Genomic DNA, 13,697 nt, shown 5'->3' on the forward strand with positions numbered 1-13,697 from the left:
GATATACAAATGTTTAATGTAACTGCAATTACACACACATTTATATATATGTGTATATATATATATATATAGATATAGATATATATACATATTGAAAATGTGAATTGAAAACAAAATAATCATAAATGATGAGCTCCTCCTTGAGGTTCATCAAAATAAATCACCTTAGGCTGGCAAGAAAAACAGCAATCTTTAAGTCATTCACATGGATTAATGACACTTTTCCAAATAAATGATTATCCCAATCATGAGCATTTACCATGATCAACTTATTGTGAGCGCTTTTGTTCACAGTACACAATACAATCATATATCCCATCCCTTTTTTTTGTAAACGTAATGACAAGACTTTCTGCTGAATGTGTTGCAGGAGTAGTTCAGTTCGTTCAGCATGAGTGAAGCTGATCAGTTGCTGCCAAGTGAAGAAAACTCAAAAAGCCTGGCCCTCAAGGATGATAATAAAACTTTATTATTAGAGCATAGCGCACATTATTACTCACGCAATTGACATACAGGTAAATAGCAACAATATTAGTCAGCATAGGTCAAATACATAAAGAAGTAAACAACATAATACGAAAAAAAACAACAAAGTTAACTGATTTCTCATTTGTACAAGAAAACAATCCTATTTGACAAGTGAGAGTGTACTCATTTACATAATCACTGCCATCAAAAATATTCTGCTGCAACACCACAATGACTGACACGTTTTCAGATTCAGTCCATCTGATATCAGTGCTCTACGTGCTGTCACGGAGGTTCAGGCAGTGAAATTGAGTTTGAAGAGAACCGTTTGGGGCGTGGTGACGTCTGCCACAGCCAGTTCCTGTCCGTCTGACAACCCCAGCTCTGAATCGGAGGGAAAAGAAAGACTACAGTGACGGAGGAATATCTGCAGATCAAAGCTTACAGTGGACAGACTGGAGGACTTGCTTTTATTATTACCTTTTAGAGTCTTGCAGAGGTTAGGCCTGGTTCGTTCCTCGATAGATTTAACAGACTGGAAAAAAAGAATCAGAATTGTATCAATCAAACCTGGTAATTAAGTGACTAATTTCCATGTAACCAACACAAAATATAAACATCACCTGCAAATATAGCGTCTTATTCTTCCCTTCCAGTGTTGTAGTGATAGCGGGGGATTTCATTTGCCTGGAAAACATAAAATAAATAGTCTTTCGCTGCTTGTTATTTCTCCTGCGGCATTGAAAAACAGTTTTGCCGAACACTCACAGTGAAGCGTTCTCTGTCAGGTACTCTAAAACTTCCTGTAACTTGGCAGAAGGAGGGAACTGAAGGTCCTGAGGCACCAGGCTGCATGCTGAACAATTCTCCTGTAAATCATAAAGGACAAAAAGAAATCAATTTATCATCCACACGGAGACAAGAAGTGTTACTTTCCCCAGTTAGCGCAACAACAAACCTTTCGCTCTGCTTCAAAAGTGTAGGTGTATAGTCCGTCCACATCGTTAAAGACCATGTAATTATTTAAAGGAATATATGCGCTGAAAGACAACATCTTGGGTTAGTAACATTTTTATGGGTAAACGCGATCAACGTGTTTTGAAATGAGATGTGTGTTCTCGTGCCCAACCTTGTAGCAATTTTAAAAACTTCAGTGGCGCACGCAGCTGTGGAGAACAAAAGTAGGTCAAATTAACTGAATCATGTTATTTCTCAAGTGGCTAAATACGTGGTCTGATAGACTGTGCACCACAATCGGTGTAAGAACTGAGAACTGGATCAGCATAACAATAACTACAGGTGACTTAGTCACAATTTTCCATGATAGGGATATGAAAAGAGCACAGCAAAAGAGAAAAAACATTTAATAAAGACACACTTGTGGAAGAGGTTGCCTTTATTAGCTAATAACTGTTTTTAAAAGTGAAAAAAGTGTTAATTTGTTTTTAAATTACATGCGTCTCCTCCTGACCCCCAGGGCTTTCCAAACCATCAATATGAAGTCATATAAATGTCAACATTTCAAAAAGCTAATGTCTCAAAGAAAAGAAAAAGTGTTTCATACCAGCAATAACAGCATTCGTTGATGCCACAGCGGGAATGATCCTCTTCACTACACCTGTGGCAGAAGAAACAGTCACTTTTTCTTTTCTTTTTTAAAAATCACAGTCTTGTAGATATTTGTGAACCAAGTGTGTCAATGTCACCTTTAACAATAAATAAATCACTGTACCACTGAATTAATCACTCTTTTATATTCCCCATGTTCACCTTGTGTGAGTCTGTATGTCACTCCTGTAATGTTAAACTCTGCAGCTCTTTCTTGGGCTCTTTCAAACACCCACTGTATGTGTTCAGGATTGTCTCCATCCAAGCCGCTATCTAGAGGAGGAGCAGAGTGAGGTTGTAAGCCTGTGTTGAAATAATGTAGACAGGTATATATGAAAGAATAACATGTCAGCTTACCTCCAAATGGATTTTCTTTTGGCCACTGCAAGATTCTGGCATATTCGATGCAATGCTCTGGTAGCCTTGGCATTGACGCAATGGTGCACATGGGGAAATTAATCTGTGGGATGTAAAAAAAATAAATAAACATTTAAGGTGATGCATAAAGGTAAAGATGTAGCACTAACCCTGTTTGAAGGAAAATAAATACATCAATGATGTTTTCATTTTACGTCTTTCATTTTTTTCCGTCTGTTTGGGTGAGATATTTGGTGCACTGCTGTGCCTTAACTGCACATCCTTTCCAAGAAACACATTTGGGTTCCACAGACTGTCTTTTTTTTCTTCTTTTTTTGCCCTGTTTGTCAGTTACCTATTTCTATCAGTTTTTCTGTATTTATACTTGGGTTGGGCATGAATACTTTATAATTACAAAAAGTCAATCAGTAAATGTGACTATTTGTGAGTATATTAAAAAGATACATTACTAAGAGATTTTCTCTTTGAGGCTAAGTCTGTGTTTACAGGATGTATGAAGCCATTGTAAGTTTACATTTTTATTTACTTTTAGACCTGCGCTGTCAAATCAGGAGGATTTCTTCTGACTGCTCAGATAACTCAAAGCAGCACTCCCAAAATAACACAACCGCAGTGATTCACAGCTCTGTAACCAGGTTCAGGTTAAGTGGCAGGAGGCGTGTGTTTGTGTGGCCTCACATGTGGAGCAGATAGAGAGGAGAGAAAGGACAGAGAGAGACTCTGCTACAAACACACACAAAAGCACTCTCAGCAGTGTTGTGTGAGAACCTGTGTGTGTGCATGTGGGTGACTACAAATAATCGTCAGGGACAGTCGGTTAGCATTTTTGCAGGGCATGCCCATCTCTAATTTGTCTAAAAAAGTCTAAAAAACCAACCTGTGGCGGGTACAACTCCAGGGTACAGTCGATGCATGCAGTCATGCCTGGCAGAATGACACGCGCGTTTCCTTTAAAGCCCTCAGTCCCTCCATCGATGAGGGGAATGATGGAGCTGGGATCCGGGACTCCGTCTTCATAACTCAGTAGGGATATCTTTGAAAATGCAGCATAACTCAATCAGATTATGCTCACACACTTGTAAATGTATAAAAGATAATTCATCAGATTTCTCATCCCTACCAGCATCCCGTTCATCCAGCGTCTGGCAATAATGGAGTCCAGTCCACAGACGATGATGTGGAACTCTGCAAAGACAAGATGAGTGTTTTAAATCTGATATTGAAATCTACTAATACATGGATCTTATAGTAAAAAAAACAACAGACTTACGCCGGTAGAAGGACTCATCAAAGTCTTGGATCTTTTTAAAGTGACTGCATGTTATTATTAAGGAATTAAAATGATGATGAAGCTGTTTTATTTAACTTTCACTGAACTCAAGTATCATTGAAGGCACTTGCTGCAAAGGATACGGGATGACTTCACAGCCAGGAATCCGACTGTTTACAAATTCAGCTGCCACGTCGGCCTTTGGTCGTCCAACATCTTTGGGCCTAAATCAATGTGTGAAGCAGGTAATTATAAAGACATTGGTTTGCTCATACAGTAATGCACCAACAATTTGGAGTTTACTTTTAATAGAATAACTTCACAGCATGGGTAGAGATGGTTACTAAATAAATTTCAGGAAATTATGCTTTTCGATGAGCATTATGGAAATGATTAAGGTTAATAGTAACATGAAGAAAATAGTTCCACTACAAGATGAATTTGTCTTTTATTGCACTATTATTGCACTGTGTAATGACCCCACCTTATCATTAGGAGTGCTCACTTGCTGGCCTTTTCTCTCCCTTTCAGGCTTAAGGAGGCAGGGTCATCATTAAGGTGATGAGCTACACCTGGACCACTACACCACATGGTTTAAAAACCTTCTTTCCTCCATTCATCTGGTTCTCACACACCATCAGTGTGGGCCACTGCATAGCTGTCTATTTTGGTTTTGTTTTATGTATCCATACACACATGCATACAAAAGCCAGGCTGTACTAATTGTGAGGAGAGGAATTGAGGCATGTAACCTACCTGAAAAGAAACTGTCTGTTGAGGTTGGACACATCAATAGTATCCATATCAACCACATGAATTAGGCGAAATCCAGACAGAGCCTAGAACACAAGGCAATGTGAGAATTTAAATAAGCCATTGTATTTTCTCAAGCCTAACGTATATAATATGAAATGAAGATTAAACTATTTCCTACCAGATCTTTGAGGAGTTCACATCCAAGTCCTCCTGCACCAATGACCAGAATCTTACAGGTCTCCAACAAAAACTGTAAAGACTGGTACGAAAAAAGCAATGAAATGTTCAAGAACTGCACTTAGTAAAACATGAACATAATCCTGGCAGGGTGAAGTCAAAGCTTTAGTATTATGTTTCAATCCAGTTTCAGTGTCACCTCAGTGCCTGGCTCAAAGTCAGGATGGGTAAAGGGGCCAGATCTCTCCAAAAACTTCCTCACGTGATTCCACCGGCCATCCCATTCGCAACCAGTGTCCATGTGTCCACCATCTACAGCCATTCTGGACACACAACACACCAAGATACACTGAACTTGTATTATTATAACTTATGAGATTCATTTTTAGACATAGAGGATCTAACTACGAAAGTATTTTTTTTTATTGTTTTCACTTTCACTTCAGACTTGTATTGTCTTGCACTGTACTGACAGATGTAACTAAATGCTGTTCGTTAGGCTGTTGTCAAGAAGAGGACTGGTTATATAAACATGCAGTGTCCCAATTCAAAACATTCATACTTATGGCTTATACACTTCAAATTAGTGGTATACTGTTTAGCATTTCAAATGTGCTATTCCACTGACAATTTAGCTGTCTCACCACTACTTTTTAAACACATTATAAAAGAATGTGACTGATTGTGATGTTGTCTAATCAGTTTGAACACGGACTAACACCCTGCACTGGTTTAATCTGTGTTAATAATTTGGCACACAGTTATATTGTGCTGCTAATGACTAGTGCAGTGCAGTGCAGGGTCAGGGTTATGTTTGACACTGTTACTTGATTAGTTGTGTTTATTACTGAACATAACAAAGAGCTAAATGGTTTATTTCAGGTTATCCTCGACTCTCCTGGCCCAGCAGTCGCTGCTCACTGTGCAACCTGCTACCAGTCAGACACCTTTATTTAGCATTCGTCACTAACTTCTCGGTCAGGTCCTCTATTCGCCTTCTTTTCTTCTCCCTGGAAGAATAAAGGAAAGCTGTGTTCATACACGGCGTGTTGAGGATACACTACGAAGATTTCGGTGTAGTAAAATTATATTTTTTGTCCATTGAGACTTACGGCTCCTCGGCATCCGCCATACTTTCACGGTCCCATGTCCTCGATTCTGACTGCTGTGTTCGCGAGAGTCAAGGCTGCGCACGGCGCTACAGCCAGACGCACTACTTCCGCAGTAGGAAACACATTGTCAGAATTTTGAGATTAAAGTCAGTCCCCCCCGTTATTGTTTCTTACAATGAAACAATAAAACTACAATGATTATTATTCAATTCAGATTTTTGTTGGAAATCCCAGATTTTTCAGTTTCTTAAATTTGAATATGTTCCATGAGTACCCCTTGCTCTAGACAATTAGAAAAATAACTTTTTCGTCGTAAATTAACAGATACTATAGTAATACAACAACAACAATACTACTCCTAATAATAATAATAACAACAATAATAATAGAATAACCTATTTCATCATTCTTATCCTGCGCATTGTGGGACGCAAGACTCCGCTCCAAGCACTTCATTGAAATAACTAATCTCGCGAGATCTTCAGCAGTTGCGTTTGACTCCGCGCCTCTTGCTGGGAGCACGCAGACGAGATCAGCTGATCTGTCAATATTACGCAGCAAGTGTGGGTATGTTTGTATTTGTGTGATCATAATCTACACGTTGAAGCCATGGCTGCCAAGATGGAGCTCGCGCCCCTCAGACCGTGGGACGATTTCTACCCCGGAACGGACCGTTTCGCCAAGCCAGAGTTCGGAGATTTAGCCAAGTGGAACAACAGAGTGATTAGTAACCTAATGTACTACCAGACAAATTATTTCGCAGCGGCAGTGGTGGTTTTCGTCATCGTTGGGTGAGTTCTGGCATTAGCATGCTAACGCAGCCAGGCTAGCATGGGTGTCTCTGTGTTTAATTAGCCTGCATACCATTTACCCACACCCATCATAGACACCACAGGCTATTTCTGTAAGCATTGTCCTGCCAACGTTCAGTTCACCGTGACTTTGCCCTTTTTGATGGCCTTTTAACATTTCCTTTTTAAAAAAAAAATCACTAGCTAGTCATATGAGTGTTGATACACTATTTATTTCTTCTTTCCCATGTTGAAAACAACGTTACATGCTAGAAGTGTTTGTCTCTGAGGTTTCAGGCCCCAACATTTAGTAGAGGTTTGTACATTTGCAAGAATGTAGCACAGCATCAAAGAAAACCAGTTTGAATCATTGAAAATAAAATCATGAACTCTAATCACCATTTTGTCCATAACTAAGTGTCATCATATTTTACTTAATCATTTGTCATTTGGATCTTTCTTCTTCAGGGCAAAGAATACACATACAGGACTATTTATTGTAGTAACTATTTATTCAAGTAACTATAATTTGTGTAATAATGATATATATATCATGAAGATATCATCATGAAAATAATAATGTGCTTTACTATTTTTTCTGCACTTGTAGAGCTTCTACATACTGGTGGTGTATTACCCATTACAGAAACATAAACATGATCATGATAATAACCAATGCTATTAATATAGGGCTGTTGTGGCTTTGGGTAGTGGTCTAATAAATGTGTTAAGCACTGTATGCTTTGAATAATTTGTTAAATAGGAGATTTTTTCTCTCTGGAGACAATGCTTTAAACTCACCACATAACCCATAACCCATAACCCCAGCAGCAGGTTATAAAGAAAATCTTCCACCGTATGTGAGCACTCATTACATAATTATTTCTGCTACAGGTTCCTCAACCCGTTTGGCATGTTCCTGGGAGGAGCTGTGGTGACTCTGGTTTTCATGGGCTCGGTGTGGGCTGGAGAGAACAAAGCCATCGTCAAGAACTTCAAAAAGAAGAACCCCACCCTGTTTGTTGTTGGCGTTATGGTCACCAGCTACTTCCTGCTTTCGCTTTGTGGAGGTGTCATGGTATTCATCTTTGGAATCACCTTTCCTTTGTTGTGTAAGTATCTGTATGTTTTACAATCGTTCTATAGTTTGGGCCTAATTTATATTCAGAAAAGTTGTTTAAAATCCATTTCGGCCAATATGTTTCATGATTCAAGTTCTACTGACCAGGATTAATGGAATAGCGTATTTTGATATGATTATTGCACATCAACTCAATTCTAAACAACAGTATAAAATGTATTAGTTTAATTAGAATAGCGCATGCCATATGTTTGTGCTTAATGGCATGTTTAAAAATGGCAAGAAATTATTTTACAAATAAAACATTTCTCTATAAGTGGAGAAACAATATAATTATACATCAAAAAGCGAATGAGATATCATTTGGTGGAATTATAGATGTTTGCTGATTCCTTATGGGCAGCCAGTTCTGAGGAAATCCAAAACTCGGATGGAAAAATGCAATGTTATTGCCAAGTTACCAAGGTTTTTAACCACTTGAAAGCCCCTGAATTCTATATTCAGTTGTGACAAAGAAAATTGAGACCTATAAGAATGTTGTAATACACAACTTTTAGTAAAGGAATAGATTTAATGGTGGATTTCAACTTGGTTTCCTCACAGCCTATTACAAACCTTTCTTGGCAACTGTTACATGACAGAAAGTGGTGGTGAGTCACACAGGGATGAATGAGTATGTTTTTTTCTGTGCTGGTGAACAAGATTTTCCAAACACTGACTCATTTTAGGAACTGAACATAATGTACAGTATCGCTGACCTGTCTTCATGACACAGACTGTACAGTAAAGTTGGTTCTGTGCTCTAGTTAAGAGCGAAAGGTCTGGAGTTGGAGTCAAAGGTTCAGCAGCATGGTTTAGATAATTGGTAGTTTGATTCATTAGAGCAAATATAGCAGCTCCGACATGGCGGCAGATTGACACGGGAGATTTATCACTTCCCTAGAGGCTTGACCACTGCTACTTGTGTTGTTGGGTTGCCATGTGTTGTTGATTTGGACAGAACTACATTTAAAGACTGATGTCATGCATGCAGTATCTGCCTGCCATGGGAATAAAAGATATGCCCATCCTCACACTTACTTTCAAGTATCACATTTAGTTTAGCCAAATTTCCAGAGATATTGTGGACAACATTACCTATACTGTTTGAGACATTAAAATAAATGAATTGTGTTTTTCTTACATTAAAATACAAACTTCCTTTTATGGTAGTAATCCTGATCCACGCCTCCCTGAGACTGCGCAACATGAAGAACAGACTGGAGAACAGGATGGAAGGTGCTGGGCTGAAAAAAACTCCCATGGGCATCATCATGGACCTTCTGGATCAACAGGAGGAGAAAATTAACAAGATTCAGGATTTCCTTGAAAGCAAAATGAAGGAGTAAAGGTCAAGCTTAGCGTTAAGAGAATTGAATGTCATACAGTATGGATTTAGGTTTTCTCAGCATTATCCCATTAAGTTTGTATCCCCCCCCACGCAGTACATGTCAAGTTACTGAAGTTTGCATACTTATTAGTACTTTATTTATGCATTTGTTTGTATTAGTTTACACTAATCAATGATTAGACAGACAGGCACTTAAAACAAGATTATAATTAGATTTGCACACACCCATTGTGCACTGGATAGAGAGATGCACTGGGTACCAACGGTTAGTGAAGATTTGAGCATTCCTGTGTATTATTACGGCGATTGCCCTTGTTGACGACACACTTTTGAGTGTTTACAGCATTTCGACAAAAGAGAGCCGAATCCAATCAGATAACAGTTATATCCTTTAATTTTGCTACCTCAAAACATGCATGTAAAATTCTCTTTAACTGTTATCTGCTTAATCAACAGCAATAACTATCGTCACGCTATTTCAGGAGCTGTATAAAATCTGATCTGAGATCAGTTTGCTTCTAGGCTGGAATATGATTATATTGCCTGACTAATAATTCTGCCATTTAAGATTAAAGTGTCGTCAAAAATGTTGTGCACACAGTTCCTGACCATAGAGGCTGTCCTGAGTGTATCCCCTCTGACCACAGCTATGCAATAGTGAAAAATGAATGGCAAGTGCAGCTTTATTGTTTGAATATTATGTCATGTTATTAACTTGTCTGTTGTTATCCCTTTTATTATCACAGTATAGCATGCAGTAATGAATACAAATGGCTGCAGATTAGAAACATAACGTAACTCTGGCAATGAGGCAAATATATTGCTTAAATTAAGATTTTGTTTCTTCATTATCAGGAAATACTGGACTCGATACATCTCATACTGGTTTCCCATCAATTCCCCCTTCCTTTTAAAAACCAAATGAAACCTGTGTTATCTGTGATGTTATGTTATGTGTATAACACTGACACTCCTGATAGTAAAAGCAGTTGTTTCCCCATTGCTTTTCACTCCTTGACTGCAGTTTGTGCATGCTTACCTCACAAATGGTGGTCCAGATGGATTGTGTATGAAAGCTATAAGTATATTATATATATTTGTGTTTTTCATGTGACTTTTTCATTTTTTGAGAAGTGATGACAAAACCACAGACCTGGACATAAAACCCAGCTGTCCTATGTAAAACAAATAAAGATAATCCAGTTTATATTACTGTCTTTTTTTTTCTTTCAACCAAGTCATTCTTGCTTTCATGGGGTTTTATTTCAGCTTGTAATAATAATTTACCCTTTCAGTTAGGATTTAGTTTGACGCTGCTGTTACAAAGTATTGTAGTTATGATTTAAAAGAAAGAAATGTATCCCCGGGCAAGGAGCAACGTTGTTTTTAATAGCAAAAGGTTAATTACATGAACTCAATCGCTCCATAGTAAATCATTCACTAAAAATGAAACAAATCAAGTCAGTTAATTTGAAAGCATTTGAACATGAATTAAAAAAATAGGCTGTATCGGTAATGCACTCTTAATTCTGCATTCCTTTATTGTCATGAGTTCCTAAACACTACAACACAACATGGCCAGCCCACTTTTAAAGAAAATTTAACATGCTAGTAATTTACACAGTTCTTCTGAATAAGGCAACTAATATTAAATATGTTTAAAGTGAACATAAAATATGGTGAAAACATACAGTTAAAGCTATAACCTCAGAAGAGACTCGTTTCACTTGATTCCAGGACTTTGGGAAGCGGCACCTGCAAACAGGACACAAAATAAAATACAAATATCAGATAATACTGGGACACATTGTTGGCAGTTAAACGATAATATTGGACAAACAGATGCAGACCAGTACCAACATGAGATACTCACAGCTTTGAGATAGGCGACGTTGCTCTTTTTGATCTCATCAAGAAGCTGATCACGTGGCGTGAGGTCAACCTTTGGTGGCAATCGTCTACGTGGGATGGGTTTCAAAGTCTTAATGACTTCAGTCAGGTTGGGTTTTTCGTCTGTCGTGTCTCTGCTGCCTGCATCCTTCACTCTGGGAGTCTTCTTCAGTTGGAAACTGGCCCTGTCTGGCCTCCTGTTGTCCCTTGGGTCCTGGTCCAGAAATGGGTCACGTTTCTTGGGTGTTCTCTTGAGCTGCACATTCCTCAAAGGACTTGCTGGTTCAGTGCTGGATTGTTTGGAAATGCTTTTCTGTTTGATCTGCTTCTGAGGCTGCTTCTGGGGCTGCTCCCTTTGCTGCTCCTTTTGCTGCTCCTTCTGCTCTGTCTTGAGGTGTGTTTGAGGCACAGCACCGAGTGCTGACGAGGGCGGGACAAGCCCATGCTCCTGTAGGAGTTCTAGGGTAGGTAAGTACCCCAGCATCTCAAGTAAACCAGGAGGCAGGTTCAGACTGTTCTCATACATCTGCATCAGTTCCTTCTGCTCCTTCAGTTGCTGCTGCTTTTGCTCCTCCTTCCTCATTTGCCTCTGACGGTCGAGATTTCTAGTTAAAATGTTGGTGACCACCATCCTGGGTCCTGGCTGCTCAAAGTGGTAGCCCATCTTCAGGAGGGTGTTGTTGGCCTTGAGCAAACGTGAGATCTCCATCTCTGCATGGTGACCCAGCATGTGCCTCTGGTTGTGAAATCGCAGTTCTGTGAGAGTCTCGTTGAACTGGAGGCAGCGGATGATAGCTACGATGCCTTTTCCCGTGACGAAGTTGGACTCGATGTTTAGAGTCGTGATGCTGCGATTCTCTCGCAACATGTTGGCCAGATTGAAAGAGATGTTTTCATCCACACCTGTGTTGGCTATACTGAACGTTTTTACGTATTTATTCTTCTTCAAGGCGTTGACGTAGTCCAGGAGCATCTCTTTGGGAATGTTTTCTATGTTGTTGAGGTTTACCTCAGTAACAGACGGGTTGTTGTTGCGGATCTTGTCCAGTGTTGACTCCAAGTTTGTCTCGTTTCCTGAAGGCCTCGATGTCATTTTAATATTATTCAAGGCCAAGTTAGGAATTTTCAATTTGTTAATTTTCCTCTCGTCTTTCTGTGGGAGCTTATCATTGGTTTCATTTTCCTCTGGTGCTTCTGGAGCATCTTTAGGAGGCAAAGTGTCTGTTTTTGTTACTTTTTGCTCTTCAACTTGCGATGCACTGTATTCAGAGGCTGAGCTCTCTTTATCATTTGCATCATTTGTATCCGTGTTGTTCTTTGTTAATGTTTCTGTATTGTGATCTTGAGGATCCACACCGTTTTCTGTATTGTCATCATGTTTCTCTGTATTGTTATGTTTCTCCGTATTTTCATGTTTCTCTGTATCGCCATGTTTCTCTGTATTTTCATGTTTCTCTGTATCGTCATGTTTCTCTGTATTTTCATGTTTCTCTGTATTTTCATGTTTCTCTGTATTGTCATGCTTCTCTGTATTCACTGGAAGCTTCACCTCTAAATTATCTTCCACAACCACCTGTTTATCATCTTCATTCCTCTCATCGACTTCTTCAATAATTTCCTCAATGATCTCCTCAATTATTTCCTCTCCATTGGCACCATCTACAACTTCTTCCTCAATAACTTCCTCTATCACTTCATACACAACCTCTGTGTTTTCTTCTTTTTCTTTCCTTTCAGCTTCCTCCAACAGAGTTTTCTAATCAACACAATAAATCACAACATCAAGATTAGAATCTTTTAGTAGAGGTTTTTTTCTAATTTTAATAGCCTACATTACAGTATAATAGAGGATTTGGGCCTCTCACCTCACTGGGCAGCAAAGTAGCAGGCACTCTCTCTTCCTCCAGCATGCGTTTGGACTCCTTCTCCCAGTAGAGGTAATCAACCAGGGATCTGTGGTCGAACGTCCCTGTCGGGGGCTTTTCTGTCTGGTCCTTCTGTCTCTGTCCAACTGGTACAGTCTCATCTGGAGCAATAATAACATCCATCTCACTCTGAAGCTCCTTAAGTTCCTCCGGTGAAAGCATAGCGAGGAGTTCATCTTCATCAATGTCTTCTTCACTGAGGTCATCATTGTCCCTACTGTTTGACATTTTTGCGGTCTGTAGTTTCTTGGTTGTTCTTGTATCAAAAATAATTAGTTCCTGTCTGTTCCGGTCTATGACTCAGGACTCAGGACAGAGCAAAATGGAGAGGCTCTGGCTTTGACTTCAGCTACAAACCCTCTGCGTCTGCCTCCCGTGGAGTCTAAAATTAAACCCTGTCAACTGCATGGAAGATATTTAAAGTACAAGCAGGGGAAAGACATGTTAACATTCTCTTTCCCGCACCCCTCCTCCCTGCTGGCCTGGTCGTCAGGATCTTAGGGGTTGACAGATGCATCAGGAAAGTGCGGGATTGACAGTAGCAGGTGGATCTTTTCTATGGGCCTGGTGGGAGGGGTGGACATTTAACTGCACACAGAGCTCTCCAAAAGACAGAAGACTGTGAGGTGCACGATGACAACAAACACATGAGCCAGAAGGGATAGTTTTTCTTCGGGGAAACAGACTGTCACAGTTGGAGGGAAGATGCTAAGACATTGAGATCTGTAATTACATAGTTTGACCTTTTACGAGATGATAAGAGGATTTACATCGCTCTTAACAATTTATATTACTCCCACTATCTTACATTTCATTGGCATAGTACTGCATAGATTTGGAAAATGGTGGCA

The 13,697-nt window shown here is 39.4% G+C and overlaps 3 protein-coding genes across 3 annotated transcripts; 1 reads left to right on the forward strand and 2 right to left on the reverse strand.

Annotated features, from left to right (window-relative positions):
- Positions 1–446: 446 nt before the first annotated feature.
- LOC122777873 (NEDD8-activating enzyme E1 catalytic subunit-like) lies at positions 447–5,841 on the reverse strand. Its single transcript, XM_044039390.1, has 18 exons — positions 5,770–5,841; positions 5,629–5,667; positions 4,857–4,980; positions 4,659–4,739; positions 4,481–4,563; positions 3,868–3,948; positions 3,725–3,768; positions 3,575–3,639; positions 3,332–3,487; positions 2,434–2,536; positions 2,239–2,349; positions 2,033–2,086; positions 1,598–1,634; positions 1,427–1,508; positions 1,237–1,337; positions 1,092–1,155; positions 949–1,003; positions 447–852 (listed from the first exon to the last, which is right to left on the reverse strand). Exons 1-18 carry the CDS (start codon positions 5,787–5,789, stop codon positions 764–766), a joined length of 1,389 nt encoding a protein of 462 aa, XP_043895325.1. The 5' UTR covers positions 5,790–5,841; the 3' UTR covers positions 447–763.
- A 431-nt stretch (positions 5,842–6,272) lies between these two features.
- LOC122776996 (PRA1 family protein 3-like) lies at positions 6,273–10,238 on the forward strand. The gene is made up of 3 exons (XM_044037863.1): positions 6,273–6,560; positions 7,455–7,672; positions 8,854–10,238. The coding sequence occupies exons 1-3, from the start codon at positions 6,379–6,381 to the stop codon at positions 9,027–9,029; spliced, it is 576 nt and encodes a 191-aa protein (XP_043893798.1). The 5' UTR covers positions 6,273–6,378; the 3' UTR covers positions 9,030–10,238.
- Positions 10,239–10,399: 161 nt separating this feature from the next.
- On the reverse strand, positions 10,400–13,530 carry lmod3 (leiomodin 3 (fetal)). The gene is made up of 3 exons (XM_044037862.1): positions 12,787–13,530; positions 10,905–12,677; positions 10,400–10,786 (listed from the first exon to the last, which is right to left on the reverse strand). Exons 1-3 carry the CDS (start codon positions 13,072–13,074, stop codon positions 10,739–10,741), a joined length of 2,109 nt encoding a protein of 702 aa, XP_043893797.1. The 5' UTR covers positions 13,075–13,530; the 3' UTR covers positions 10,400–10,738.
- Between the last annotated feature and the right edge of the window lie 167 nt (positions 13,531–13,697).

This window comes from Solea senegalensis, linkage group LG11 (assembly GCF_019176455.1).
Source record: "Solea senegalensis isolate Sse05_10M linkage group LG11, IFAPA_SoseM_1, whole genome shotgun sequence".
Taxonomy (NCBI): Eukaryota; Metazoa; Chordata; class Actinopteri; order Pleuronectiformes; family Soleidae; genus Solea; species Solea senegalensis.

Excerpts from the sequence above, each read along its gene's own strand:
- LOC122777873 (XM_044039390.1), bottom strand. The coding sequence starts at position 5,789 with ATGGCGGATGCCGAGGAGCC. Across the intron at positions 3,949-4,480 it reads AACAGACAGTTTCTTTTCAG|GCCCAAAGATGTTGGACGAC; the intron begins GTAGGTTACATG and ends ACATTGATTTAG. Across the intron at positions 1,156-1,236 it reads CTGACAGAGAACGCTTCACT|GCAAATGAAATCCCCCGCTA; the intron begins GTGAGTGTTCGG and ends TATGTTTTCCAG.
- LOC122776996 (XM_044037863.1), top strand. The coding sequence starts at position 6,379 with ATGGCTGCCAAGATGGAGCTCGCGCCCCTCAGACCGTGGGACGATTTC. Across the intron at positions 6,561-7,454 it reads GTGGTTTTCGTCATCGTTGG|GTTCCTCAACCCGTTTGGCA; the intron begins GTGAGTTCTGGC and ends TTTCTGCTACAG. Across the intron at positions 7,673-8,853 it reads AATCACCTTTCCTTTGTTGT|TAATCCTGATCCACGCCTCC; the intron begins GTAAGTATCTGT and ends CTTTTATGGTAG.
- lmod3 (XM_044037862.1), bottom strand. The coding sequence starts at position 13,074 with ATGTCAAACAGTAGGGACAATGATGACCTCAGTGAAGAAGACATTGAT. Across the intron at positions 12,678-12,786 it reads CTACTTTGCTGCCCAGTGAG|AAAACTCTGTTGGAGGAAGC; the intron begins GTGAGAGGCCCA and ends TGTGTTGATTAG. Across the intron at positions 10,787-10,904 it reads ACGTCGCCTATCTCAAAGCT|GTGCCGCTTCCCAAAGTCCT; the intron begins GTGAGTATCTCA and ends TCCTGTTTGCAG.